The sequence below is a fragment of the Pseudorca crassidens genome, chromosome 10, assembly GCF_039906515.1.
Source record: "Pseudorca crassidens isolate mPseCra1 chromosome 10, mPseCra1.hap1, whole genome shotgun sequence".
NCBI classification, from domain to species: Eukaryota; Metazoa; Chordata; class Mammalia; order Artiodactyla; family Delphinidae; genus Pseudorca; species Pseudorca crassidens.
In genome coordinates this window covers 59,346,057-59,373,946 of record NC_090305.1, presented here as the reverse complement: position 1 = coordinate 59,373,946, position 27,890 = coordinate 59,346,057, and the positions used below count along the sequence as shown (strand labels likewise).

At 40.6% G+C, this 27,890-nt stretch overlaps 2 protein-coding genes across 11 annotated transcripts in view; both read left to right on the top strand.

Annotated features, from left to right (window-relative positions):
* Positions 1-758: 758 nt before the first annotated feature.
* On the top strand, positions 759-23,041 carry ZNF197 (zinc finger protein 197). Of its 8 annotated transcripts, none has more exons than XM_067753826.1 (7): positions 759-1,152; positions 3,165-3,246; positions 6,974-7,443; positions 8,642-8,804; positions 9,799-9,890; positions 10,191-10,317; positions 17,123-23,041. In XM_067753826.1, the coding sequence occupies exons 3-7, from the start codon at positions 7,054-7,056 to the stop codon at positions 19,438-19,440; spliced, it is 3,090 nt and encodes a 1,029-aa protein (XP_067609927.1). In that variant the 5' UTR covers positions 759-1,152; positions 3,165-3,246; positions 6,974-7,053; the 3' UTR covers positions 19,441-23,041. The 8 variants fall into 8 exon arrangements, with proteins under 8 accessions (XP_067609927.1, XP_067609928.1, XP_067609925.1 ...); XM_067753824.1 differs by having other exon boundaries at positions 760-1,152; positions 6,965-7,443; XM_067753822.1 differs by having other exon boundaries at positions 760-1,152; positions 3,698-7,443.
* A 595-nt stretch (positions 23,042-23,636) lies between these two features.
* The window catches only part of ZNF35 (zinc finger protein 35), a 46,912-nt gene continuing 42,658 nt past the window's right edge, over positions 23,637-27,890 (top strand). Inside the window, exons 1-3 of one of the 3 annotated variants that reach the window (XM_067753855.1) lie at positions 23,637-23,751; positions 25,719-26,037; positions 27,041-27,185. In XM_067753855.1, coding sequence (XP_067609956.1) covers positions 25,846-26,037; positions 27,041-27,185 — 337 coding nt within the window. In that variant the 5' untranslated portion in view covers positions 23,637-23,751; positions 25,719-25,845. Of the gene's footprint in view, positions 23,752-25,718; positions 26,038-27,040; positions 27,186-27,221; positions 27,401-27,890 lie in introns of those variants that run through there. The other 2 variants (XM_067753848.1, XM_067753853.1) reach the window with 2 other exon arrangements.

The window sequence follows — 27,890 nt, the reverse complement described above, 5'->3', positions numbered from 1 at the left end:
CTTCAGCCATGACAGTTCCCAGACAGACCAGAAAAGGCCAAAAAGTGGGCAGTGGCCCAATTCCTGGGAAATCCCCACCCTTCCGAGAAATAGCAATATTCCTTCTGGTAACAGCAATATTCCTCCCATTCCTTAGCGTATTAAATTACTTAGCCCATAAAAACTACAGCCCCATGCCCTGGGGCCGCTCTCACTTTCTGAGACAGTCCACATTTGGCCCGTGGAGTGTGTATCGCTCTAAATAAACTTGCTTTCACTTTTCTTTGGTGAGCTCTTGAATTTTTTCCTGCACAACCCAAGGACCCTCACTTGGCCATGGTCCATTCTAAGGGCTCCTGTGGGTCCCAGGACATGACATTTCCCTCTCCTGCAACACCCTCTTGGAGCATCTTTCTGGTCTGTCTTATATAGGGGTTGACGACTCCAGGAGTCCAAACTTAAAATATCTAAGTATCAAAGAGAGAATCAGAGTTCAGTTTCCTTTACACAGACCTAAATTTACCCAGGGTGATGGACAACTGCAACAACTTTCTCATTCCAGAGAGGCAGTGTCTCTCTATTGCAGTTTCAGCTTGATTAATATTTAACACCAGAGCTCCATTATCTCATCATTTGGGCAAGAGATACTCGACAGTAAGCCAGTTCACAAGGGAGTCATTTATAAGCCATGTTATTTACAGTGAGAACTGCTCCAGGTTCAAGAATAGATTGGAAAAGTCACCCACGAAGTCACTCAGACATATGAAGAATTACTCCCCATCAACCTCAGTTGAACTGCAAATTAAAACAAAAAGGTTCCGTTCCTTCAGGAGACAACAAGCGTCCTGAGGGCCTGAACCGTGTGATTCACCGCTGATCCTTGTGTTCCGGAACACAGCTACGCCTACTCTCTGGTTGGGAGGAATGAAGACCCAAGGGTCCAGGAGCTCCGCTTTTCTTCGCCTTCACCGGGAAAAACTAGGAACCATAGAGCTACGGCTTCCTAGAGAGCCGGCACTGGGAGGTGGGGTGAGCGACCGGAAATCGCGGTATCCGCGGGTCAGCCATTATTTGGGGCCTCAGGTGCCGTGGCGTCCAGTTCCTGTGTCATCTCCCGGCGTCCCGGCACCGAAGCGGCGGTCCCCAAGGCCGGAGCCGCTGCGGGAGCCCCCGGTGAGCGGGGTGGGCTCGGGTCAGGTTGGCACGCGGGGAGGGCGGCCCGGGGTGCGGCTTGAGCTCTCCAGGGCAGCGCAGCCTTCGCCGACCCCTCTCCGGCCCTTACCCCCAGGGCGGTCCCTCCGCTCCGTGTTGAGGTGGACGCCTTGGCTGCGGCTTGGGGAAGGTATTGAAGACAGAGCCCCTGAGTCTGAGTGTCTGTGGACCGGCCCTCGAGTTAGTAGAATGTGCTGCCCCTTAGAGAACACCGCCCTCAGTAGTCAGGTTCCCCAGCTCAGGCTTTTCTGCTCTTTTCCCATCTTCTCTGAGACTGATGCTGAGAAACAGCTTGAGACTTCCCTGGAGCAGGGGCTCCCAGACTAATGGGGCCTTTTTTTTTTTTTCCCTCGAGGTATGGACCGGTTCTCATCTTTTAATTTTGTAATATAATGGTATTTAAGAAGCAAACTTAGACAAGCCGTACCACCATTGCTTTAGAGAATGTATTTTCACATTAAGCACTAAGATGGTAAACTCAGCGTAAAAGCCGTCTTTTGCAAGAAAGGTCATTGCCAACCTGCGAGTGACTACGTATGGTTGTTTATTTTCGTTTTACCGCTTGCCAGATTAAAGCTTTATAATGAATTGTTGTCATTATTATTCTAAACCATTGCTTTAGAATAGTTGTTTGGGTTTCATAAGTCTTTTCTTAGATGCAGTTATTTTGGACTTTTGGAGTTAGAATCCCTGAGTTCAGAATTTGCTCCCATAACTGAGTGGCCTTGAGTGAATCACTTAGTTCCTTTGAGGCTTCTTTTGTTCTTTTTAACGTGTGGCTCACAAACCTTTTGTGAGAAGCAAACAAAATGTATGTTTAAGGATTTGTTATTTGTATCTATCTGCAAAGTAAGAGTAAATAGAATTCTGATAATTTACCGTAGAAAATTATTTAGAAATCCTTCTCGCCCCGCCCCGGGTTTTATTTACTTACAGACTTTTTTTTTTTTTTAGAGCAGTTTTACGTTCACAGGAAAATTAAGCAGAAAATACAGAAATTTCCCATATACTCCCTGCCCCCTCTCTTGCTTAGCGTCCCCCCATATCAACATCCCCCACCACTGAAGGGATGGAGTGGGAGTTTGGGATTAGCAGATGCAAGCTAGTATTTATAGACTGGATAAACAGCAAGGTCCTCCTGTGTAGCACAGGGAACTATATTCAATATCATGTGCTAAACCATAATGGGAAAGAATATAAAAAGAGTATATTTATGTATAACTGAATCACTTTGCTGTACAGCACAAATTAATACAACATTGTGTAATAACTATACTTCAATCCAAAAAAAAAAAAAAATCCCCCACCAGAGTGGTACCTTTTGTTGCAGTTGGTGAACCTGTATCAGACACATTTTAATCACCCAAAGTCCAAAGGTTACATAAAGGCTCACTCTCTGTGTTTATATATTCTATGGGTTTGGACAGATTTATAATGATTTGTATAATGTATCCACCATTTTAGTATATAGCATGGTTTCACTGCCCTAAAAATCCTCTGTGTTCTGCCTGCTCATCCCTTCCTTCTCCAACCGTTGGCAACCACTGATCATTTTACTGTCTCCATAGTTTTGCCTTTTCCAGAATGTCATATAGTTGGAATTGTACAGTATATTAATTTTCAAATTAGCGTCTTTCACTGGGTAGTCCATATTTAAGCTTCCTTTGTATCTTTTCATGGCGTAATAGCTTGTTTCTTTTTAGCACTGAGTAATATTCCATTGTCTGGATGTACCACAGTTTATTCATTCACCTATTGAAGGACATCTTGGTTGATTCTAGGTGTCGACAGTTACGAATAAAGCTGCTGTAAACATCCATGTGCAGGTTTTCGTGTGGATGTATGTCTTCAGTTTCTTTGGATGAATACCAAGGAACACAATTGCTAGAATTTATGGTAGGATTATGTTTAGTTTTGTAAGATACTGCCAAACTGTCTTCCATAGTGGCTGTACCATTTTGCATTCCCACCAGCAATGAATGAGAGTTCCTGTTGCTCCACATCTTCACCAGCATTTGGTGTTGCCAGTGTTCTGGATTTTGGCCATTCTAATAGGTACGTAAGGTATCTCATTGTTTTAACTTTCATTTCCCTGATGACATATGATGTGGAGCATATTTTTGTGCAGTTATTTGAAATATGTATATCTTCTTTAGTGAGGTATTTGTTTAGGCCTTTGAGTCATTTTATCTTAATTTTTTTTTTTTCCCTTGTCACACAGCTTGTGATATCTTAGTTCCCTGACCAGGGATTGAACCCAGGCCCCTGGCAGTGCAAGCTCTGAGTCCTAACCACTGGATCACCAGGGAATTCCCCCTTGGGCCATATTTTAATTGAGTTGTTTGTTTTCTTATTAAGTTTTAAGAGTTCTTTGTATAAAATATACAAAGGAAGGATAATAGTATGTGTCTTTTGCAAGTATTTGTCTTCTCATTCTTTTTTTTTTTTTTTTTTTTTTTTTGCGGTACACGCGGGCCTCTCAGTGCTGTGGCCTCTCCTGTTGCAGGGCTCCGGATGCGCAGGCTCAGTGGCCATGGCTCACGGGTCCGGCCGCTCCACGGCATATGGGATCTTCCCGGACTGGGGCACGAACCCATGTACCCTGCATCGGCAGGCGGACTCTCAACCACTGTGCCACCAGGGAAGCCCTGTCTTCTCATTCTTGACATTACCTTTTGTGGAGCAGAATTTTTTAATTTTGATGAAGTCTAGTTTATTAATTATTTCATTCAAGGATCGTGCCTTTTGTGTGTATCTAAAAAGCTATCACCATACCCAAGATCATCTAGGTTTTCTCCTAGGTTATCTTCCAGGAATTTTATAGTGTTGCATATTACATTTAGATCTTTGATCCATTTTGAGTTAGTTTTTGTGAAAGATGTAAAGTCTGTGTCTAGATTCATTTTTTGCATGTGAATGTCCAGTTGTACCGGCACCATTTGCCAAAAAGACTATATTTGCTCCATTTTATTACGTTGACTCTCTCTCAGAGATCAGTTGCCTATTCATGTGGGTCTATTTCTGGACTCTCTATTCTGTCCCATTGATTTGTCTACAATTTTGCCAGTACCATGCTGACTTCATCATGGTAGCTTTTTAGAAAGTTTTGATGTGGGTAGTGTCAGTCTCTCAACTTTGTTCTTCTTCTTCTTCAATATTGTGTTAGTTATCCTGGGTCTTTTGCCTCTCCATGTGAACTTTAGAATCAGTTTGTCAATATCCACAAAATAGCTTACTGAGATTTTGATTGGAGTTGCATTGAATCTATAGATGAAGTTGAGAAGCACTGAAATGTTGACAATATTGAGTCTTCCTATCTGTGAACATGGGATAGAAATCCTTTTTTTAAATTCCTTTCCATCACCCCCAGGTCAGTTACCAAAGAACTGCTCAGTTTTTCTCAATTGTTCTATCCCTACTACTACTTAATTTAGAACTTTAATTATTTGTTTAGACTACAGGTTTCCCCTAATGTCTGAAAGTAGGGTTGTTTTTGTTTTGTTTTGTTTTGTTAATTTAGGTTGCGCCAGGTCTTAGTTGCGGCAGGCAGGCTCCTTAGTTGCGGCCTGTGGGCTCCTTAGTTGTGGCATGCAAACTCTTAGTAGCAGCACGCATGTGGGATCTAGTTCCCTGACCAGGGATCAAACCTGTGCCCCCTGCATTGGGAGCATGGAGTCTTATCCACTGCACCACCAGGGAAGTCCCTGAAAGTAGAGTATTCTTATGAAACCTTTCATAAGCTGAAATGATGTAAAGCAAAGAAGCAGTTCCCTTAGGACACATCTTGCTAACAGATGCACAAAGTAAAAATAGATAAAGCACAGATGCTCACAGACACAGGTTAAATCTACAGTGGCTTGGTGCTGAAATGCTGAGTGTAATTCCTGTGGAAGGAGCTTGACAGTGCCACTCTGGCTACTTGGGATGCCTCTGGCTGCCTCTCAGTAGCCTTTAGAATTGGCTTCTGTTTACCTCTTCACTCTAATTCTACAAAATTACCTCAAAGTTTACTTCCTTCTCTGATTTGCAAAGAATCTTTTTAACAGAGCTATATGTGCTGTCTCTCCCTTGCTTTTGAAATTACAGTTTCTTTATTCCTGGAATGGCTTTCCTAATACTCCAGTGGTCTTTTTTTCTTTACAGCCCAACCCAAAATTACGTTCATGAATTCTTACTGTGCTTATATGTCCTCCTATTAATTGTACTCACACATTATATTGAAATTATGTTTATATTTTGGCCTCCTCTGCTCCATTATAAGCATGAATTTTAAGGGTCCATGTGTTAAATAAAATTAATGAGGCACTCTTATATGTTACTGATAGTAATGTAACTATTACAACCTTAAAAGTTTAAACTATTTGTATCTTTCAGCCAAACAGTTTCTTTTCTGGGAAATTTTCCTGAAGAAGTAAGCAGAAATGTAACCAAAAATTCATTAACAAAGATGGTCATTGCAGCTGAATTTGTCATAGGAAAAAATATAAATCTAAATGTCTAACAACAGAGGACTAAAGTATGAATGGGCTGATATATTCTTTTTTTTAAAAAAAAATTTATTTATTTTTGGCTGCATTGGGTCCTCATTGCTGCACACGGGCTTTCTCTAGCTGCAGCGAGTGGGGGCCACTACTCCCCGCGGTGCGCAGGCCTCTCACTGCGGTGGCCTCCCTTTGTTGTGGAGCACGGGCTCTAGGCACGCAGGCTTCAGTGGTTGTGGCACACGGGCTCAGTAGTTGTGGCACACGGGCTCAGTAGTTGTGGCACACGGGCTTAGCTGCTCCGCGGCATGTGGGATCTTCCTGGACCAGGGCTCAAACCCATGTCCCCTGCATTGGCAGGCGGGTTCTTAACCACTGCACCACCAGGAAAGTCCCATGGGCTGATGTACTCTTGAAAATAATGATGAAGAATATTTGATATTGTGTTTACAACACAATGTGTGTGAAATTATGGAGCAGTACAGTTGGATCCAGTTTTGTGATCCAAATTGCCCGTTGGAGAAAGGACTGGAAGAATGTAGTCCAGAACAACAGCAGTGATTGTTCTTTGGTTTTGTATGTGTTTTCTGGTTTTACAGATTTTCCATTTTGTAATAAGAAAGAGACATATTATTTCTAAAAAACGCACTATTTCTAGAAAGCAGAAGCCTAAGAACATAGGAAAGGGTGCTAGTTGCAGAAAGATAATGATTAACATTTGAATCCATATACCAGGCACTATTCAAAAGCCTGAAATGTATTTCACATCAATTTCTTACAACAAGCCCATAAGATAGGAATTGTTGTTGCCCCTATTTTACAGGTTACCAAACTGAGACTTAGAAGTGAGGTAACTTGTTCAAGGTCACACAGGAGTAGCCAGGATGCCCATTGTTAGAATGGTGGATAAAGGATTTATTGTAATTAGGTGGAAGAGAAACTGTGAATAAAGACCAAAGGAGGGACTTCCCTGGCCGTCCAGTGGTTAAGACTCCATGCTTCTAATGCAGGGAGCACGGCTTGGATCCCTGGTCGGGGAACTAAGATCCCACATGCCACGTGGCCAAAAAAAAAAAGACCAAAGGAATTTCATGTTTTTGATATCAGCAATGGTCTGGGTAACATGCGTATTAGTGTCCCTAGAGCCTTGGGCCCGGGCTTCTCTGTTAGAGGAGGCATGGCCCAGAATCTAGAACTTTGCATTCAGGGAGGTTTCTTCATTAGTGAGAGCTAACTGGGGTCTGGAAAACCTGATTGTTTCTCTGGGTTAACTTTAACAATGATTTCTTGAGGTCTTATAGATGATGTTCTCCAAGCTCTAAGGAAGAAGGCAAGCAAGGATTGAGGGGACCTAGAGAGGAGCCTTTCTTAAATAACAACAATGACAAGAGAAAATTGGGCCCACAGTGCTCTGAGACAAGAGGGCCTTGTTAAAGGGAAGGATGATACCTGGAAGTGGGGAACCAGCTTCCAAGGGAGCAGCTTCTCTGTTTGGGAGACCTCCCACCTGCACTTTAGACAGTTACGTTACCATGAGACATCTGGACCCCAGGAGGCACTGAGCCGGCTCCGGGAGCTCTGTCGCCGGTGGCTGAGGCCAGAAGCACGCACCAAGGCACAGATCCTTGAGCTGCTGGTGTTGGAGCAGTTCCTGAGCATCCTGCCCGGAGAGATACGGACCTGGGTGCAGATCCATCGCCCCGGGAGTGGTGAGGAGGCAGTGGCCCTGGTAGAGGAGCTGCAGAAAGACCTCGATGGACCAGCACTAAAAGTGAGAAAGGGGAAGGGGGAAGAGTTTGAGGTGGAAGGAGGGAGTAGGCCCAGGACAGAGGGGATAGAGGATGATGCTGTGATTTTCATTAACAATAACACAATAGCAACCCTAATGCTAATTAAAACAGGTTCATGAGCTGTTCAGACCACAGAATGTATTTTGAGAGAAATGGATTTATGATTGGGGTCTTTGGGCCAATTCAGAATCAACACAAGGCATTGACTCTACTTTGCCTCCTTGGGTGATGCTTGCTAATGCTGAGTTTGGTTCAAGAATCTGAAGAATGTAATATTTGTAAGTGTTCCTCTAAACAGAAACATATGTATTGTTTGTATAAGTATGTTTGGAGTGATGTTGTAAGCCTGAAGTATAAAAGGCAGTGGGAAAGCATGAATGAAGCTTTCTAGATCTGGCAAGACCTCCCCATGTTTTCCCCTACTGGGGATTCTGTGAGCCAAGGGATTGGGTTGAGATATTTGCCTCTGATAAGATTTTATATCCTTGGCTATTAAATTGGGATCTTGATATAGTTTCTAGTATGTGTCAGATCTCTTTCTGTCAATCTGGAGCCCACTAGAAACATTTCTATATAAGAAGTCTGGAATATAACTTGGAAGTGATACCAAGGATGGGCTTATTTGTTTAAATCATAAAAATGAAGAATTGAGAGCTACATATTTCAGTATTAATCACTAATCCATCTTTCTCATTTGAGAGATAAGAAAATGGAGGCAGGAAAAGGTTCACTGCATTGTCTTAGGTGAGACATCTAGTTAGCAAAAAAAGCAAATGTCTAGACTTCTAGTGTTCCTTCTATTGGAGCAGGAAAGGATAAGTAAAGGGGTAAATAAGTAGAAGAGTGTATTGAACCCAGGTGTAATCTAAAACGAGGTCTGAAGCTCTTAATTGCTTGTTACTTCCCATTCCCTCCTTAACCCACACCCAGGTCTGGCTTCTGTTTCCACCGTTGTGTTCAGTCTCCTCTGGGAGAGGTCACCAGTACCATGAGTGGGGCTAGAGGGCAGCTCCATTGTTCTCAAGGCAAAGCTTTACTGCTGTTTTGATGCTCCATATTTGAGGTGGGTCACTCTCATCTCACAGTTCTAGATTACGGGCAGAAAGAGGTCCATGTTAGGTGAGTCCATTTTCTGGAGGTACAAGAAAAGTCAGCTTATTTTGTTCTGCTTGTTCCCAGGTTCCAGTCCTTGTCCAGGATCAGGACAGTCTCCAGGAGGGTCTGAGCACTCCAGGAATAGCACTTCCTCATGCACCCACTGGCAGCCACATATCAGCTGAAATTCGCTCAAATCCTCTTACTGACCCAGTGGTGTTCAACTTGCTCCAAGATCCTCAACATGGTAACTTACTGGCTATGACTTTGGACTTTTCTCAGGACTCTTACTGTGGCTCATCTCCCTACTCCCAGATAGTTGCTTCCTCTCCTGCCCTTATATGAACCCCTTATGGTACCAAGCTCTTTCCTGTTCTCCCTCTTATCCTTTCCTGGGTCCCTCTGACCCTTTATCCATTCTTTTTTTTTTTTTTTAATTTATTTATTTCATTTACTTATTTTTGGCTGCGTTGGGTCTTTGTTGCTGTGCGCGGGCTTTCTCTAGTTGTGGCGAGCGGGGCTATTCTTCGTTACGGTGCGTGGCCTTCTCATTGTGGTGGCTTCTCTTGTTGCAGAGCACGGGCTCTAGGCACATGGGCTTCAGTAGTAGCAGCACGTGGACTCAGTAGTTGTGGCTCACAGACTCTAGAGCGCAGGCTCAGTAGTTGTGGCACACAAGCTTAGTTGCTCTGCGGCATGTGTGATCTTCTGGGACCAGGGCGCAAACCCATGTCCCCTGCATTGGCAGGCAGATTCTGAACCACTGCACCACCAGGGAAGCCCTTTCTTTTTTTTTTAATTAAAAAAATTTTTTTTAATTTGGTTACGCTGGGTCTTATTTGCGGCTCGCGGGTTCCTTAGTTGTGGCTCGTGGGGCTCCTTAGTTGAGACTCCCCAGCTCCTTAGTTGTGGCATGTGAACTCTTAATTGTGGCATGCATGTGGGATCTAGTTCCCTGACCAGGGATCGAACCCGGGCCCCCTGCATTGGGAACACGGAGTCTTATCCACTGTGCCACCAGGGAAGTCCCCCTTTATCCATTCTTATTGCTATTCTTTGTGCTATTCCAGCCCTGCACGTGGGGGTCAGAAAATATTTGTAGGTCATTTTACAGCCATCGTTGCCTAGTTCTGGGAGCTCTGTGTCTTTTTGAATTCCTTGTTTATAGAAGATAACGATATTGGACTTGGAGTAGTGGGCAGGAACAACAGTTATCTCATATGCAGCTTTTTCTCCTTCAGATTCTCCTGCCCCTGAAGCTTCTGCCCTTTCCCAGGAAGAGAACCCAAGAAATCAATTAATGGCTCTCATGCTCCTGACAGCCCAGCCCCAGGTAAGATTTGCATCCTCTTTTCTTCCTAAGATCCTATCTGCACTATCTCATTGTGGCTGAAGTATCCTAATTGTGGTTGGAGTATCTCTCATCCTTGTGCTTGGGTGTCCAGTCAGCTCCTATCTCTAAATCAAGGTCGATGCTATTGGAAGGCAGACTTCATGTGGGGTCTCCTATGTCTCCCTGGTATCCCTTGCCCACCTCATGCCCTCACAACCTGTCTTCCTCATAAGTGAAAGGGACCTTTCAGTAGGGGAGCTTCCTGGGCATGGATAATCTCACACATACCTGTTATTTCAGGAATTGGTGATGTTTGAGGAGGTATCAGTATGCTTCACTTCAGAGGAATGGGCATGTTTGGGCCCAATTCAGAGGGCTTTGTACTGGGATGTGATGCTGGAGAATTATGGAAATGTGACTTCCTTAGGTAAGGACACTTTCTTTCCATAATTCTTACCTTTACTTCATCAGCTTTTTTTTTTTTTAACGTTTTTATTGGAGTATAATTGCTTTACAATGGTGTGTTAGTTTCTGCTTTATAACAAAGTGAATCAGTTATACATATACATATATCCCCATATCTCTTCCCTGTTGCGTCTCCCTCCCCCACAACTTCATCAGCTTTTGTTTGTTTTTCTTTTCTTTTTTTCTTCCCCCTACAGTGGAAGTGCAGATTCTTAACCACTGGACCACCAGGAAAGTCCCAGCTTTTGTTTGTTTTTCTGATTATGAACATAGTATAGCATACTTATTTTAGAAAACACAGAATATTAGGAGAAAAAAAAATTTTTTTAACCCACTATTTGCAAACAGCTACTATCAAAATTTTGATATATTACCTTTCTGGCTTTTTTGTGTGTGTTTGAGGTTTTTTACATTGTTTTGAGAGTGTGTATTTATGAATATATACAGTTTTTTGTTTTTTTTTTTGAATATATACAGTTTTATAGCTTGCCTTCTTTGCAGTCACCTCACTCTCATATTATCACAAATTCTTTGCAACAATTATCTGTATTGGCTGCGTAATTTGTGTCATAATTTAGTTAGCCATTTCTTTATTTTAAATAATTGCCATAATAATCATCTATCTCTATGCCTAAGGTTTTGTGTGTGTGTGTGTGTGTGTGGTACGCGGGCCTCTCACTGTTGTGGCCTCTCCCGTTGCGGAGCACAGGCTCCGGATGCGCAGGCTCAGCGGCCATGGCTCACAGGCCCAGCCGCTCCGCGGCATGTGGGATCCTCCCAGACCGGGGCACGAACGCGTATCCCCTGCATCGGCAGGTGGACTCTCAACCGCTGCGCCACCAGAGAAGCCCCTGTTTTTGTTTTTTTAATTTCTCATTATTTTTTAGAAGTAGAATTACTAGGCCTAAGTGTTTGAATTGTTTTAAGGCTCTTGCTTCATACTGCCAAACTGCTTTCCATAGTGATCTCAGTCCTCTCTGCTCTTACCAGCTGTATGTAAGAACCACTCCTTTGGCTCTGCCTTCATTGCTGCTGAGTAGTCCTGTTCTTTTAAATTATTGTTAATATAATTTTTTAAGTTATAATATTTTTATTTAGTGGATTTCTTTGATTAATAACAAGAGTATTTTTTTTAAAACTGTTTGCCATTTATGTTTCCAACAAACATTAAACACCTACCATATAATGGCAACTATGGAAATGACGTGATTCTGCCCTTAAGTAGCATGATTTGGGAGATGAACATAAAAAGAATAAACAAAGCAGAGTAAAATAATTGGTAATAGAGTGACGTAAGCCTCTTGAGATGGAAATGAAGAAGACAAAACAACCAGTACCAGTTTCTGGGGATTAGGAAAGGCCATGAAGGAAGTAGCTTTGTATTTCATTGTCTGAGTATCATGCTTTACATTGACAGCTTTATGATACTGAATTTCTATTCAAGAACATTACATATAGTTCCATTTGTTCATACTGCCTTTGTCTGTTTCAGGCCTGTTTTAAAATTGCATTCAGGTGGATCTTACGTATTCTGGTTACATTGATTCTTTGAAATAGGAAACTTTTCTGATGTTTTCTAATTGATCATTGTTTGCATACATAAAAATATTTAATTTTTGTATGTTAATTTTGTACCCAGCAACCTTAGTAAATTTTTTATTGTTCATAGTAATTTATACTATATATTTTTACATATATGAGAATATGTCTTTTAGTATCTCAGCTATGGTGTGGTGGTCAAAAGTTTTGTAGATTTTATATTTTGATACATATTCCCAAACTGCTTTCTATCAATGATGTACCAATTTACACTTCTACAAAAAGAGTACAAGAGGGCCCATTTCCCCTGTATGTGCTTATGATTTGGTCACTGTTTTGGGTTTTTTTTTTTTTTTTTTTAATTTTGTTTTGGCTGCGTTGGGTCTTTGTTGCTGCACACGGGCTTTCTCTAGTTGCGGCAAGCAGAGGCTACTCTTCATTGAGGTGCGCGGGCCTCTCATTGCAGTGGCCTTTCCCGTTGCAGAGCATGGACTCTAGGCACACGGGCTTCAGTAGCTGTGGCTCACGGGCTTTAGAGCGCAGGCTCAGTTATAGCGCATGGGCCCAGTTGCTCTGCGGCTTGTGGGATCTTCCGAGACCAGGGCTTGAACCCGTGTGCCCTGTATTGGCAGGCGGACTCTTAACCACTGCGCCACCAGGGAAGCCCTGTTCACTGTTTTAAAACTTTGCTAGCTAGGTGAAGGATACTATCTTTTGTTTATTTTTCTTTCATTTCTTTGATTATTAGTGTTATCATGTTTATTGGTCATTTTCTGCTTATTCATATTTTTTCTACTTATTTCTTTTATTTATTAGAACTGCTAACCCTTTGTCACATGTTGCACATTTTCCCATTTGTTTGCCTTTCAGTGGTATTATTATTACCATTATTTTTTAAGTCTTAGAAAATCTTTCATGAAGTCAAACAGCAATATTTTCCTTTGTGGTCTCCTTCTCCATAAAATTATTAGTTTTTAAATCACCTGTATTTTCTTCAGACATTTTCATTGTTTCATTTTTACATTTAAGCTTTAGTCCATCTAAAGTTTATCTTAATATACAGAATGACATAGGAATCCAGTTTGTATGTTTGCTTTTTTTTTTTTAACCCAAGTGGCTTTCAGTAGTTCTAATGCTATTTACTCAATAATTCATCTTTTCTTTGAAGAATTTTAAAACATGCTTTATGGGTTAATTGATTAATTTTATGAAAAACACTCACCATGGATCCATACCTCACGCTGTAAGCCAAAATAAATTCCAGATGGGTCTAGGAGTTAAATTTGGAGTTAAATTTAAAAACTAAGAAGAAAATGTAATTCCTTACTTTTCCAACTCTTTAAGGGAAGAGAAGTTTGAATCAACTTTAATAAGTAAGATATGCTCTAACTGCAATGCTGTTAGGGCTTTGGGCAAGCAGATACCAAGGTGTTTATGCTCTTTGACCTAGTAATTCTGACTTGAGGAGGCTACCTTAAGGAAATGGTTCAGAAAGAGGGAAAATAAGTAATGTGTCTAAAGAATCTAGTCCCCGCGAAGGATTTATAATGTTTAAAAGTTGGGCACGACCAAATTCCCCCAGAAAGAGAAAGTACTACACAGCCCATGGTGTTTTGACCTGGGGGTAGACTGTGACACTATCATATTTGACAGTTTTGTGCACTCAGTTTCTGTGCATTGATAAGCTGGTAGAAAAGCAGACTCCCAGATAGCTTGCACATACTTCTTCAATATGTAAAAGACTTGTATATGTTCATTTAAGAGATTGGAATAGGATTTGAAGGTTATTATTCAAGAAATATTAAGTATCTCCCACATCAAACTTAGCCCCTGCCATAAAGTACATTCAAGTTGGAGTAAAAGACATTTACACAAATAATTACAATACAGTGTGACAAATGTTATATAATAAAAGTATGCATGAGTGCAGGAGCACGTAGGAGCTTGGTTAGATGGAAGAACTGGGAGGGTGGGGGGAGGGGTGGATGGTTTAGGAAAGGATTTACAGAGGGTGAAAAAATGAAATCTCACTGCTGTTTCAATTTGGTTTCATGAGCACCCTCATTACTAGGCAGGTTGAGTATCTTTTCATATGTTATGAACTACCTAGTACTGTTCTTTGCCCATTTAACTTTTGGAATATCGGTCTCTTTTTTTTTTGGCTGCACCGTGTGGCTTGCAGGATCTTAGTTCCCAACCAGGGATTGAACCTGGGCCCTGGCAGTGAAAGCGCCAAGTCCTAACTGGACAACCAGGGAATTCCCAGATGCTATTATTTCTTAATTTCCTGTTTTTTGGTTGTTCAGTGCTAATGTACAGAAATACCACTGATTTTTGTATATTGATACTTATCCTACAACCTTGCTGAACGTACTTAGTTCTGATAGTTTTTTGGTAGATTCTTTAGGATTTTCTATATACAAATTTTGTAAATAGAGATAGTTTTATGTCTTCCTTTCCAATCTGGGTGCCTTTTATTTCTTTCTTTTGCCCCATTGACCTGGCTAGAACCTCCAGTACTGTTGCGTAGAAATGGCAGGAGCAGACATCCTTTTCTTGTTCCTGCTCCTAGAGGGAAAGCATTCAATCATTCACCATTAAGTATGATGTTAGCTTTAAATTTTTTGTAGGTGTCCTGTATCAGGTTGAGGAAGTTCCCTTCTATTCCTACTTTGTTGAGTGTTCTTATCATGAAGGAGTTTTGGATTTTGCCAAACACTTTTTCTGTATCTGTGAGATGATTATGTGAGTTTTGTCCCTTATACAGTTGATATGGTGTATTACATTAATTGATTATCTGATGTTATATCAGGATTTGCATTCCTGTGAAAAATCCCACTTGGTCATAGTGTATAATTCTTTTTTATATGTTGCTGGATTCAGTTAGCTAATACTTTGTTGGGGATTCTTATGTTTGTATTCGTAAGATATGTTTGTAGTTTTTCTCTTTTTTTGTCATATCTTTGCCTGGTTTTGGTATCTAGGTAATACTGGTCTCATAGAATGAGTCGGAAAGTGTTCCCACCTTTCCTATTTATTGGAAGAGTTTGTGAAGAATTGGTATTCTTTTAATGTTTGGTAGAATTCAGCAGTGATACAGTCTGGGCCTGGGGTTTTCTTTGTGGGTAGTTTTTTGGTTACTGATTTAATTTCTTTACTTATTATAGAACTATTCAGATTTTCTGTCTTGAGTCAGTTTTAGTGGTTTGTGTCTTTCTACGATTTTAGCCATTTCATCTTAAGTTGTTCAATTTATTGGCACAGAATCATTCATGGTATTCCTTTATAATCCTTTTTTTATTTCTGTAAGATCAGTGGTAATTCCGGGGGCAGGGGTGACTTTTGTACTTAGTTTTTAAGGCTGTAGGTTTGGGCAGGTAGCAGATTGGGATGAGGAAGAGCAATTTGGGAAGAGAAAGGGGCAAGGGCAGTGATAGAGAAGCAAGCAAAAACATGACATGTTTGGGCATCTCTACGTAGTTTTCCATGCCTAGAGTCTCCAGGCATAAAGGGTACCAGCAAGAAGTGAAGCCAGAAAAATAGGCAGATATAGGGTGAAGGCAACTCTTGGGCTGTCCTAGTCATTTGTGCTTTATCCTATAAGCAGTGAAGGGTTATTTGTTTTGAGCAGGTGAGTGACATGATCAAATATACTTATTGGAAAGATAATTAGCAATGGAGTGGACATGGATTAGAGGAGTGGGCAGTATTGGAGGTAGGGAACCCTGTCTTTTTCTTGCAGGCTTCACCAAAGATTGCAGAAGGTAACCAGCTTCCTCTCTCATTCTCATATTTTTCTCCCAAGTCCCTTAAAGCTCAATAGGCCCATACATAGTCTGATTTCTATACTAAAATTTCAGATCATTTAACCAGCTAATTAGCTACTGTGTATATAAAAGTTGCTCATTTCTTAACGATTTTCCATCTCAGTTTAACCACTTGCAACACTTCTATTCCTTAAAACACTTCTACTTCCTTAAAGAAAGGGAACCTTCCTTTCCACCAGCATCCTGCTTAAATTGTGAAACCAGTCTTGATACAATCACTGTGGACAAGGAAACTGGTATTGGATAGGCCTAGGACACATGCCCATCCCTACTGCCAAGTGAAGCAGTGTAGTGTGATGGGCAGTCCTACCCAAACTCCAGAGAGAGGGACAGTTGAGATGAGATATGACGGCCTGATCTAAGAATGTAGTTCACTTTAACATTTATTGGATGTTTTCCATTTTCATACTCTCATAAACTTAAAGAAGTTCATAATAGAGTAAAATAGTTACACTCCTTTCCCATGTCTTTTCTATTTAGGGAGAAGAATAGTGTTTTTATACTCAAATAGAAGATAATGTTACTATTATTTACATAATTTTACTTATTAGATAATTTGGGGAACTAGTTCATAATTTTTCTCACATTTGGATGGTGAAAATAAGTTTCCAAAACATTTAAAATATATATAATTTCACATTTTAAAATATTTGAGAATGTTAGAGTAGAAAAGAGGTTAACTAATTTAGCCTCATTATTTTATAGATGTTTTCATGGTTTTTAATGTCTATGTTTTTTCATTTTGTTCTGTATTTCTTCTCTTTTTTATTTAATTAAGTGAGGGAGTCTAACCAAACCTGATATTTTTGTGAAATGAATTTTAAAATTGTTTCTCAATTTTGGAAGGAGAATTCTAAGCATTAAGTTGCTTTTTCATGGATTTTTTTTCCCTGTAGGTTAATTGCTTTCAAGTAATTAAAAAGTGCTTATACACTTGACTTCACAAATCAAAGATTGTCTTCCAAGTTTTTAGGTATATTTTCTTTCTTTTAGAGTTCCCATCTTCCTAACAAGAAGAAAATAAAAAGACAGCTCTTTATAAGCCAAATGGTTCTTTTTGTCCCATCCAACTTCTTGAGCCTCAGGTGTGAACCACCTACGAAAGATCCCATGTTCTTTCTCTGGTTCTTCCTTGCATCTGTTTTTTCAGAATCCTGTCTATGTTTACATCTGCTCCCTGAAGGCAAAGAGCTTAGAAGTATCTCAGAATGAATTTTATGTTAATCCATTTACAACATTCTGTCATTAGCATTCTGCTTTATACCCTCATTTAACAAAAATCTTTTCCTTTTTGTATGCATATAAAAGTTTCCTTCTAGCTTGTTTTAAAGTCATTTGAAGATCTTGTTCTCACTAACACAGGGATATGATAATATTTGCATTTTTAATTCCTTTTACCAGAGTGGGAGACCATGACTGAGAATGAGGAGGTGACATCAAAGTCAAGCCTATCTCAAAGAGCAGATTCTCAGAAAGGAGCATCAAAAAGACTTCAAGGAAGTGTTCCCCAGGTTCTTGACTTTGAGGAAGAGTATGAATGGCAAGTTTTAGCAAGTCAGTGGGGAAATGAAACAAGGGAAAGAGATACACTGAAGAAAGTTTCCCTGTGTGAACGAGAAAAGAAGAAAAGGACTCCATCAGAAAAACGAGGCCAAAAATGGAAGGAATTTGGAGAAAGCTTAACTTCAGATTCAGCTTTTTCTGAAAGTTTAATAGGCACTGAAGGAAAGAAGCTTTATAAATGTGATATATGTTGTAAACATTTCAATAAAATCTCTCATCTTATAAACCATCGGAGGATCCACACTGGGGAGAAACCTCATAAATGTAAAGAGTGTGGAAAAGGCTTTATTCAGCGCTCAAGCCTTCTAATGCATTTACGGAACCATTCTGGGGAGAAACCTTATAAATGTAATGAATGTGGGAAAGCCTTCTCTCAAAGTGCTTACCTTCTAAACCATCAGAGAATCCACACTGGGGAGAAACCTTATAAATGTAAGGAGTGTGGAAAGGGCTTCTATAGGCACTCAGGCCTTATTATACATCTAAGGCGCCATTCTGGAGAGAGACCTTATAAATGTAATGAGTGTGGCAAAGTTTTCTCTCAAAATGCTTACCTCATTGATCACCAGAGGCTCCACAAAGGAGAAGAACCTTATAAATGTAACAAGTGTCAGAAAGCTTTCATTCTGAAGAAGAGCCTCATTCTGCACCAGAGAATCCACTCTGGGGAAAAACCCTATAAATGTGACGAATGTGGAAAAACCTTTGCCCAGACCACTTACCTTGTTGATCATCAGCGGCTCCACAGCACAGAGAACCCATATAAATGTAAAGAATGTGGAAAAGTTTTCATTCGAAGCAAAAGCCTCCTCTTACACCAGAGAGTTCACACAGAAAAGAAGACCTTTGGTTGTAAAAAATGTGGGAAGATTTTCACTTCTAAGTCAAGCCTCATTGACCATAAGAGGATGCATAGCAGAGAGAAGCCTTATAAATGTACTGAATGTGGGAAAGCCTTTACTCAGAGTGCTTACCTTTTTGACCATCAGAGACTCCACAATGGGGAGAAGCCCTACGAATGTAATGAATGTGGGAAAGTTTTCATTCTGAAAAAGAGCCTCATTTTACATCAAAGGTTCCACACAGGAGAGAATCTCTATGAATGTAAAGACTGTGGCAAGGTCTTTGGTTCTAACAGAAACCTCATTGACCACGAGAGACTCCACAATGGGGAAAAGCCCTATGAATGTCGAGAATGTGGAAAAACCTTCATTATGAGCAAGAGTTTCATGGTCCATCAGAAGCTCCATACACAGGAGAAAGCCTACAAATGTGAGGATTGTGGGAAGGCTTTCAGTTACAATTCAAGCCTGCTCGTACATCGGAGAATCCACACCGGGGAAAAGCCCTTTGAATGCAGTGAGTGTGGTAGAGCTTTCAGCTCTAACAGAAACCTCATTGAACATAAGAGAATCCACAGTGGTGAGAAACCCTATGAGTGTAATGAGTGTGGCAAATGCTTCATTCTGAAGAAAAGCCTCATTGGCCATCAGAGGATTCACACAAGGGAAAAGTCTTATAAATGTAATGACTGTGGGAAAGTCTTCAGTTACCGCTCAAACCTTATAGCCCATCAGAGAATCCACACTGGTGAGAAGCCCTATGCATGTAATGAGTGTGGGAAGGGCTTTACTTACAACAGAAATCTTATTGAACATCAAAGAATTCACAGTGGGGAAAAAACCTATGAATGTCATATATGTAGAAAAGTCCTTACCTCTAGTAGAAATCTTATGGTACATCAAAGAATCCATACGGGAGAGAAACCTTATAAATGTAATGAGTGTGGAAAAGACTTCAGTCAGAATAAAAACCTTGTTGTACATCAGAGAATGCACACTGGGGAAAAACCATATGAGTGTGAGAAGTGTAGAAAATCTTTTACTTCTAAGAGGAATTTAGTTGGCCACCAGAGAATCCACACAGGGGAGAAACCATATGGGTGTAATGATTGTAGTAAAGTTTTTAGGCAAAGAAAAAACCTTACTGTACATCAGAAAATTCATACAGATGAAAAAAACTGTGAATGTGATGAGTCTGAAAAAGAATTCTCTCAGAGTTCAAACCTTCATCTTCAACAAAAAGTCCATTCTGTGGAGGAATTCCCTTGGCTCCAAAATGCCAATGAGTCCAAGGCAGAGATTCAGAAAATCTAGTATCATGTCAAATGGAATAGAATCCCTGCCTACTTAAGTAACTGTTGGATAAATGGCAGCATATGGTTTTTATAAGGAAAAAAAAATCATGATCACCCCTTTATAGACAAGTATGTTGCATGAGGAAGAAAGTTAATCTAGACTTTCAAGACTACAAAAACATAAGCCAAATTCTAGTTAAATACTCTGTCCCAAACCATTTGTTATGAACCTAGGAAAGGACCTTGGAACGATCAAAGATTCTGAAGAAATTGGGTTATGTTTTATAAGATGTAATGGTGTCATTGTAAATGATAGCAAAAATATCTTGGTATTAAAAAGTGTACATTTTTGAAAAGGTATATATACACTGTACATTTTAAAGATAGTATTACTGCTAGAGAAAGTCTCTACAGATGGTATGATTAAGACATATCAAACATGGAGTTGGATGGGCAAGAGTCTGCTGTTTGAGGACAACTTAAGTACACTGGATTTGGAATCAGAAAAGATAGGTTTGGGTCCTGGCTCTTTCTTTTACTAGCTCTGTGATGTTATTAAGTCAGCCTCTAAGTCTCAGTTTCTCTGTCAATCAAATATTGGTATAATGCCTACTTCATAGTGTTGTTGTGAGCATTCAGTAAAAGGATCATGTGAAAGTACTTTACGAAACAATTTAGTTGTCAATAAAGTTGGATAAAAGAACATGATCTAGAACAAAATCTAGAACATGGCATAATGTAATGTTTGTTCATTAAGTTAATATTAGGACTTAATGCACCTCAAAAGATTCATTTTTATAGTAAGAGGAAGTATGGTGGATAGCTAACTTTGGAATTTTGTACTTTAAAAAGACCTTTTTAAAACAGCTTTTTAAATGTCTAAGGGAGATAATAGATAATATATTAGTTTTAATGGAAAAAAATATTGGCTTATTAAATAGTGTGTCCAGCTATTAATATGATGCCAAGAAAAACAATTTATTTTTCAACATTTGGATTTTAAAAACTAGCGGACGTAGAGTATCAAAATGGAAGGACAGTCCTATGTTGCTTTCCTTGTCGACAGGAAAAAATCCTTAACCCCAGCCCTTGAGCTGATTATCTGTGCTACTGTCATTCTGAATTCTAATCAGCATTTCATCATTATTGACATACAAATAGCTTGTTACTTAAGAAACAACATTCTGTCCCAGCATTCAACTTACTACATAAGTTTTTTTACACAGAGCCAAGCCCTTCAAAGCTCTGATTAAACCAATTCAGAATCCACCTCTGAGTGGTCAGGCCCATTTACTCCCAGTGAACCAATCATTCATTCAGTCTGTACCCTTTTGTACATTTGTAAATTTATTTCTTCCTATATTCTTTATTTGATAATTTTATGTTGTAATTCTCAGAACTCCAGTTCTGTCACTGGAGTATAAATACCTTACTATTAGGATTGTGTTTTCTAATACTAGCAGCATTGAAGTGGTGTGTTGATTATAATAAGTGTTATTAATTCAACCCCAAAGTTCCTTGAGGGCTGGTTCCTCAGACTGAAGGGACCAAGAGTGAAAACTGGAAGGGGTCCAGGTTAAAAGTCTGAAGACCCTATGAGTCAGATTCTGCCACTCTTCCTTGGACAAATGCCTTCATTTCTTGGAGCCTCGATTTCCTTATCTGTTAAACAGAAGGAAGAATATCTACCTCACCAAATTGTTATGAGGTAATGAATATGAAGATGCTTTATGTCCATACAGAAGAATCACCCCGGATTATGTAATAATTACACAGGGAAAGATGTAGTTTAACAATGAAGAGAGTTGGCATTTACCTCTTAATCAGTTTAACAAAATGTAACATTGCTAAGACTGAGACAACTCACATAATGTGCCTCTCCGCATGTAATGCAATAAAGCCAAAAGTATAACCTGAATTTATCAAGCTTCTTAGACCTGATTGCCAGTTTACAGGAAATACAGGAGGCAGAGGAACAAGATAAAACACACCATGAGAAACAAGTTTAAAACATGGGATATTGTGTAAGAAAACTACTGGGAGAATCCCCTGGCGGTCCAGTGGTTAGGACTCCTTGCTTTCACTGCTGAGGGCGCAGGTTTGATCTCTGGTCGGGGAACTAAGATCCCACAAGCCAAGCGGCCCGGCTATAAAAGAAAAACAAAAAGAAAACTGGATTCTTCAAAAAGATACGGTGAAAAAGGGAGGGGTGATAATTGTTGATGCTGGGTGAATATTGAGAGTTCATTGTACTGCTTTTGTATATGTATGAAATTTTCCATAATGAAGGTATAAAAAGTGGAGGAGAAGGTTGTTTTTAAAAGATACTAAAGAGCCATAAGATACTGAGCCAGGAATAGACGCACAGATGCCCAATGGATTTTTGACAGGTGCAAAAGCAATTCAGTAGAGGAGAGATAGCCTTTCAACAAATGCTGCTGCAGCAGTTGGATAGCCATAGGCAAAAAATAAAAATCACAGCAGGAACTAAGACTAAGCAAAGAATTCTTAGACATATCAAAAGCATGCTCCGTAAAAGGAAAAAAATGATAAGTTGAACCTCGTCAAAATAATTTTCTCTCCAAAAGACTCTTTAAAGAGAATGAAAAAGCATTACAGACTGGGAGAAAATATTTGCAAATCATATATGCAACACAGCACTTGTATCTAGACTAAAGAATTCTCAAAACTCAGCAGTAATAAATAGATCCAATTAGAAAATGGGCAAAAGACATGAACAGATATTTATGGCATATGAAAAGACGTTCAACATCATTAGCCATTAGGGAAATGCAAGTTAAAAATCTGCACAGCTATCAGCTTTTTAAAAAAAGTTTTAACACCAAATGCTGGCAAGGATGCAAAGGAACGGAATCTTTTACATTGCCAGGAATGAGAAATGTTACAACCACTCGGGGGAATAATTTGGCAGTTTCCTATAAAACCAAACATGCACTTGCCATATACCCAGTATTTGCACTCCTGAGCATTTATCCCAGAGAAATGAAAACTTGTGTTCACAAAAAAACCTGTACGTGACTGTTAAAAGCAGTTTTATTTGTAATAGTCAAGATCTGACTGGTGGTTAAAACAAATATCCTTCAACAGGTGGTTAAAACAAACTGCAGTATATCTATACCATGTAATACTACTCTGCAATAAAATGGAATGTCCTATTGATACCTGCAGTGACTCAAGTGTATTCCACGAGAATTATGCTGAGTGAAAAAAATCCAATCTGAAATGTATGGCCAGATTTATATAATATTCTAAAATGACAAAAGTATACAGATGAAAGTATACAGATTAGTGGTTGCCAGAGGTTGGGAATAGTGGGAGGGAGCAGGGGAAGAGGGAGGGGTAGCACTTAGGGAGGCCTTGGTGGTGTTGGAACAGTTGTGTATCTTGATTGTGATGGTGGTTACACAAATCTACACGTGATAAAATGACAAAGTGTACACACACATTGTACCAGTATCAATTTCCTGATTTTTTAAAATATTAAACTATGTAAGATGTACCCATTGGGGGAAACTAGTTGAAGGGTATTATCTTTGCAACTTTCTGTGAATCTGTAAATTCAAAATAAAAAGCAAAACTGAAAAGCCGTACCAAATAAAGTGTGTGAAACTGATTTGGAAAAACAAAATTATGAAATATATATTTTAGGACAGTTGGAAATTTGAAAATGGTTATTAGATGGTTTCACGGAATTATTGTTAATTTTCCTACCTGTAATGATGGTATTGTTAGTTTGGAGATTATTCTTATTACTGAAGGATGCATATCGAAGTATTTGGAATGAAGGGTTTTGATGATTACAACTTAAAAAAATGTCTTCAGTATATAGAGAGGTAAGGCAAACATAGCAAAGTGTTAATTGTTGAGTACAGAAGGAGGATACAGGCATTCGTTGTACCATTCTCTGTACTGTTTGATATTTCCAGAACATTTAGGGCAAAATTATCAGGGTCTTCCACAGATGGATGCTTTGTAGCTTCAGGCTGTCGGGTGCGCGCCTCGGTTAAGTGGCCTTACCCGACCCAGGGATGCCCCGCGCTCTGAGGCTCAGTTCCCCAATCCACCTGCACTCTTCCTCTAAGCGCTTTTGCCCCCATCACTGGTCGGTAGCGATATTGGACACCCAACGAGAAGACAGCACCTCCGAGATTCCTAGAGAGGCTGGCCTGGCGACTTGGGGAGCCGGAAGCCCATCCCCAGGCACTTCCTGTCCGGTCATTGTTCTCGCGCCGGTAGGCGCAGGGGTCGCGGCTGCTTGCCTTCTGTTCCAGAGCTCGCGAGCTCCGGCCGGGCTGCTTCTCCGCGCATGGTGAGCGGGGTTGGCGTGGCCTGGGCGCGAACGTCGGTGGTGAGGGAGGGGCCATCCCAGGGTCCGCTAGCCCCGTCCTCCCCTCGGGTATACAGCCCTGTCTGTCCGGAGGCGGCTCCGCGCCCCGCCACCTCGGAAACTCGGCTCTCGCCTACTTATGGGGGCCTAGCCCGCGGGAGGTTGGACACGGACCGCCCAAGGGGCCAGGGTCGACCCCACAACAGGGCTGCGTGGGGCCTGGAGAAGGAGGAGATGCGTTGCCACGTTTGGAACTAGGGAAAGGACATTGAAAGGAAACCCTTGTTAGGAGACTTTGCTCTCTAGGGCTGGAGGCCGATTAGAGTTTGATCAGCAGTCTGATGACAATACTCAAAGTAGGCAATCTTGCGTATAGATAGGTGAAACGAGTGTTAAGGGCCTTCCTCCCTGGTAGAATTCAGCTAGTCATGGAAAGAATAATTCTCCAGAATTAAGATGTGTTGCAGGACTGAAAATATTGCATTATTGAAGAGATGCAGTGTATACAATAAGTTGCCAGTACGTTAATGTAGGATAAAGTATGTGATCACTTCAGTAGCAGCAAAAAGGGACTTAATGAAATGTAGCACTTTTTTCCCTAATAAGACATCTAAAGGGGAATAGGAAAATTTCAGTTTCTTCATAATCAACTAAAATGGTAAGGTTATTTTACTCACAAATCAAAAAAAAATCTGTTGGCTTGGCTATGATACAGGGGTACTGTTAAGTTGGTGGTATGATTTGGTGCAGTCCTTTTAGAAAGCAATTTGGGGAACTTCCCTGGTGGTCCAGTGGTTAAAATTCCTCGCTCCCAATGCAGGGGGCCCGGGTTGATCCCTGGTCAGGGAACTAGATCCTGCATGCTGCAACTAAAAGATGTGCATGTTGCAATGAAGACCCGGCGCAGCCAAATAAATAAATATTTTTAAAAATAAAATAGAAAAAAAAAAGCAATTTGGCAATACATGTCACTCATAAAATCCTTCAATCAGTAATCCCACTATTGTAAAGGAATAACTCAGCAGCAGAAAAAAACTATTTGCATGAAAAGAATCTTAACAATTATTAAGAAAATAAACTGGAAACAAAAGTCCTTTTACTAAAGCAGTGGCTAATAAATAGGGGCTGGGGACTTCCCTGGTGGCACAGTGGTTAGGGGGCCCGGGTTTGATCCCTGGTCAGGGAATTAGATTCCACCTGCATGCCGCAACTAAGAGTTTTCATGACACAACTAAGGAATCAGCGAGCCACAACTAAGACCTGGCACAACCAAATAAATAAATACTTTAAAATAAATAAATAGGGGCTGGTTAAGTAAATTATAATGTAGTTTTAACTTAGAGTACCATGGTAGAAGGAGGTGGTGCTGTATGTACTTATATTGAAACATCTACCTAAGACTATTGTGAAACATAGAAATTGAGTTCAAAAAGCAAACAGTTCAGGTTGTAGTCTTTTGTTCATGCTATTGTCCTTGGTGATTAAAAAAAAACAACCAAGCAAACGAAAAACTTTGCATTGTAATGTCCTTCCTTAAAAAGAAACCATAGTTAAGAACTTTAAGTCATAATTGTCAGTATGGTTGGAGGTTTTTTCCTTAAAAGAAATATCTTAAATTCTTTAATAAACAGCGATTATCTCTTTGGAGATGAACCAGGGGTAATTTTTCTTAATCATTTTCTGTATTTTTTAAGTTTTTATAATTAAAATATATTAACTTTATAATCAGAGGGAAAATCAATAAATATTATATAAAGGTGTTTGTAATGTGATTATTATGGGGATAAATTGCTTGTATACATTACAACTCCTTCCATCCTCTTGAGGAGTAGAGCAGACCCTGTAGCGGTAGTGGCTGCTGCCTAGACACTGGTGAAATTGGCTTGTGGGCTTGGTGGCATCCAGGCAAACCTCTGCTCTACTGCTAACAGTGTTTTCTGATTTCTCAGTAGACATTACTCATCCTGGCCCCGGGAAGAAACTCAAGAAGAAGCTTTTGAGACTTAAAGATTAGATGGGGCTTGACTTCTGCTGGGCAGCCCCCAGCTATAGGAGTTCCCCTCCTGAGCAGAGAGGATGACTACAGAATTGAGAGAGGCCATGACCCTGGCCCCTTGGGGCCCAGTGACAGTGAAAAAGGAAGAGGAAGAGGAGGAAACCTTCGTGGGTCAGGCATCCAGCCAACAAGTGCATTCTGAAAACATCAAAGTCTGGGCTCCTGGGGAGTGTCCTCAGACAGGCCTCGATGTATCAGAACAGGAGGAAAAGGTAAACAATGGTCTGGGAGGAGGGAGGAAGGAGACAGCTAAAGATCTCAAGTGATTTCAGAGGGGACCCTATCCCTCTGCTCCCACATCTGTAGTCTTGTTGTCTGGTGAGGGCTCTGGCCTCTAGTCTTTTGCAGTATAATTGAAACATTATTCTATTGATGTGACACTTGGTACTTTCTATAAACCAGTGCTTCTCAAACTGTGCTACAGTTTGCAATTACCTGGGGAGCTTCTTATCAAATCATGATACCCATGCCATACCTTATGTCAGTTAAACCAGTATCTCTGGGGGATGGGACCCAGACCTCTGTATTTAAAAAAAAACTCCTCAGGTGATTCCAGGCAGGATTTGATAACTCTAACCTGTACTTCTCAAACTTTAATATGCATAGGAATCACCAGGATGTGGGGGAGGGGATCTTGTTAAAATGCAGATTCTGATTCAGGAGGTCTGGGGTGTGGTCTGAGATTCTGCAGGTCTCACAAGCTCCCAGGTGATGGTGATTCTGCTGATCTGCAGACCACGATTTGAGTTTGTGAGGCTGTATGTTTTCAAACACACACCTTTCCGTCACTAGCCAAATGAGGCCTGAGGTTCCCCAAAGCCTCTCTGTAATAATATGATTAGAACCTTGCTTCTTTGATCTTTAGACCTTGGGAAAGTGTACTCTGGAGAATCTCCCCATATGCTCTCTTGTCTTGTGCTCTCACTGGCAAGTTAGGTTTGGGTGCTGAAGTGGACAATGAGATGAAATCAAAATGATCAGGAGGAAGGTAACAGGCTTGCTTCTCTGCCCACCCCACCTTGGGAATTAGGGAAGACTCTGGCTTCCTTTTCCTTTCTTTATCTTTAAATGTTTGGTATTTTTCTTTCTTTTTTAAAATTTTTTATTTTACGGTCTCCAAGAACGGGTGCTTATGTTCTCAACCTCAAAGCTATAATTGTACCATCTCCCAGTGACAGTCTCCTCATAAACCCACCTGTGCCTGCTTGTTTCTAGGGTCAGAACTTGTTCTGGGACATGACTGTCATCCTGAAACCAACACAGGAGGCGTCTGCTGCATCAACCCCCGGCAGTTCCTCATTACCAGAGACTCTGGCCAAGAGGGAGCTACTGGAGACTCATGGGAGCATGACCTGTCTAGGTGAGGTTCAACCTCAATTCAGAATCTGACCATTGAGGTTTCTCAAAATCTTTTCAGAGACTGGTGGTCTCGTCTCCTAACCTCAGCAACAGAGAGTATTGAGGTGTTGGAAGTGTCAGGGAGAGCTGGACAGAGGAATACTGAAAGATGCCTATGCATTTGTCACAGGAAATGGCTTATTTTGCACACAGTCTCAAGACACCAGACAAACACAGGTGAACTCCAAATTTACCTTTTAATCACATTTATTGTTCAGCAAGTTTCATATTTATTCACCCGTGTAGACACGTGTCCTCTTCAGTATGCTTCGTGTTTATTGTAGCTTGGTGAGCCTGCAAGAGAAGCTGGCTAAGGTAGGAAGGGTCACCTTTTGTGGTGATATTTTGAGGAAATGCCCTGGAGGTGTTCTGTTTTCATAGATCTTTGTGCAGATTCTAGAGGATTTTGAGCACTTGCGTCAGCCATGATGAGGTTTAAAGCTAGGTCTTTATGGAGGCTACTGATGGCTGGCTTATCACCTGGTTCTCTAAGCTGGGACTCAGGATGTGTCTGGCTAGCAGTGGCAGAAGCTTGCCTGTGAAGGAGTGACATGTAACTGTGGGTCAACAGTGTGGTAGCCATGAGTCCTGTGCTGTGGAAGCAATCCCTGGATGACTGCCAAGGCCCCTCTGGTACTCATATGCTATGAGTATAGGCCTGTGCCTG

Excerpts from the sequence above, each read along its gene's own strand:
- ZNF197 (XM_067753827.1), top strand. The coding sequence starts at position 7,054 with ATGACAAGAGAAAATTGGGCCCACAGTGCTCTGAGACAAGAGGGCCTT. Across the intron at positions 8,805-9,798 it reads GCTCCAAGATCCTCAACATG|ATTCTCCTGCCCCTGAAGCT; the intron begins GTAACTTACTGG and ends TTTCTCCTTCAG. Across the intron at positions 10,318-17,122 it reads TGGAAATGTGACTTCCTTAG|AGTGGGAGACCATGACTGAG; the intron begins GTAAGGACACTT and ends TCCTTTTACCAG.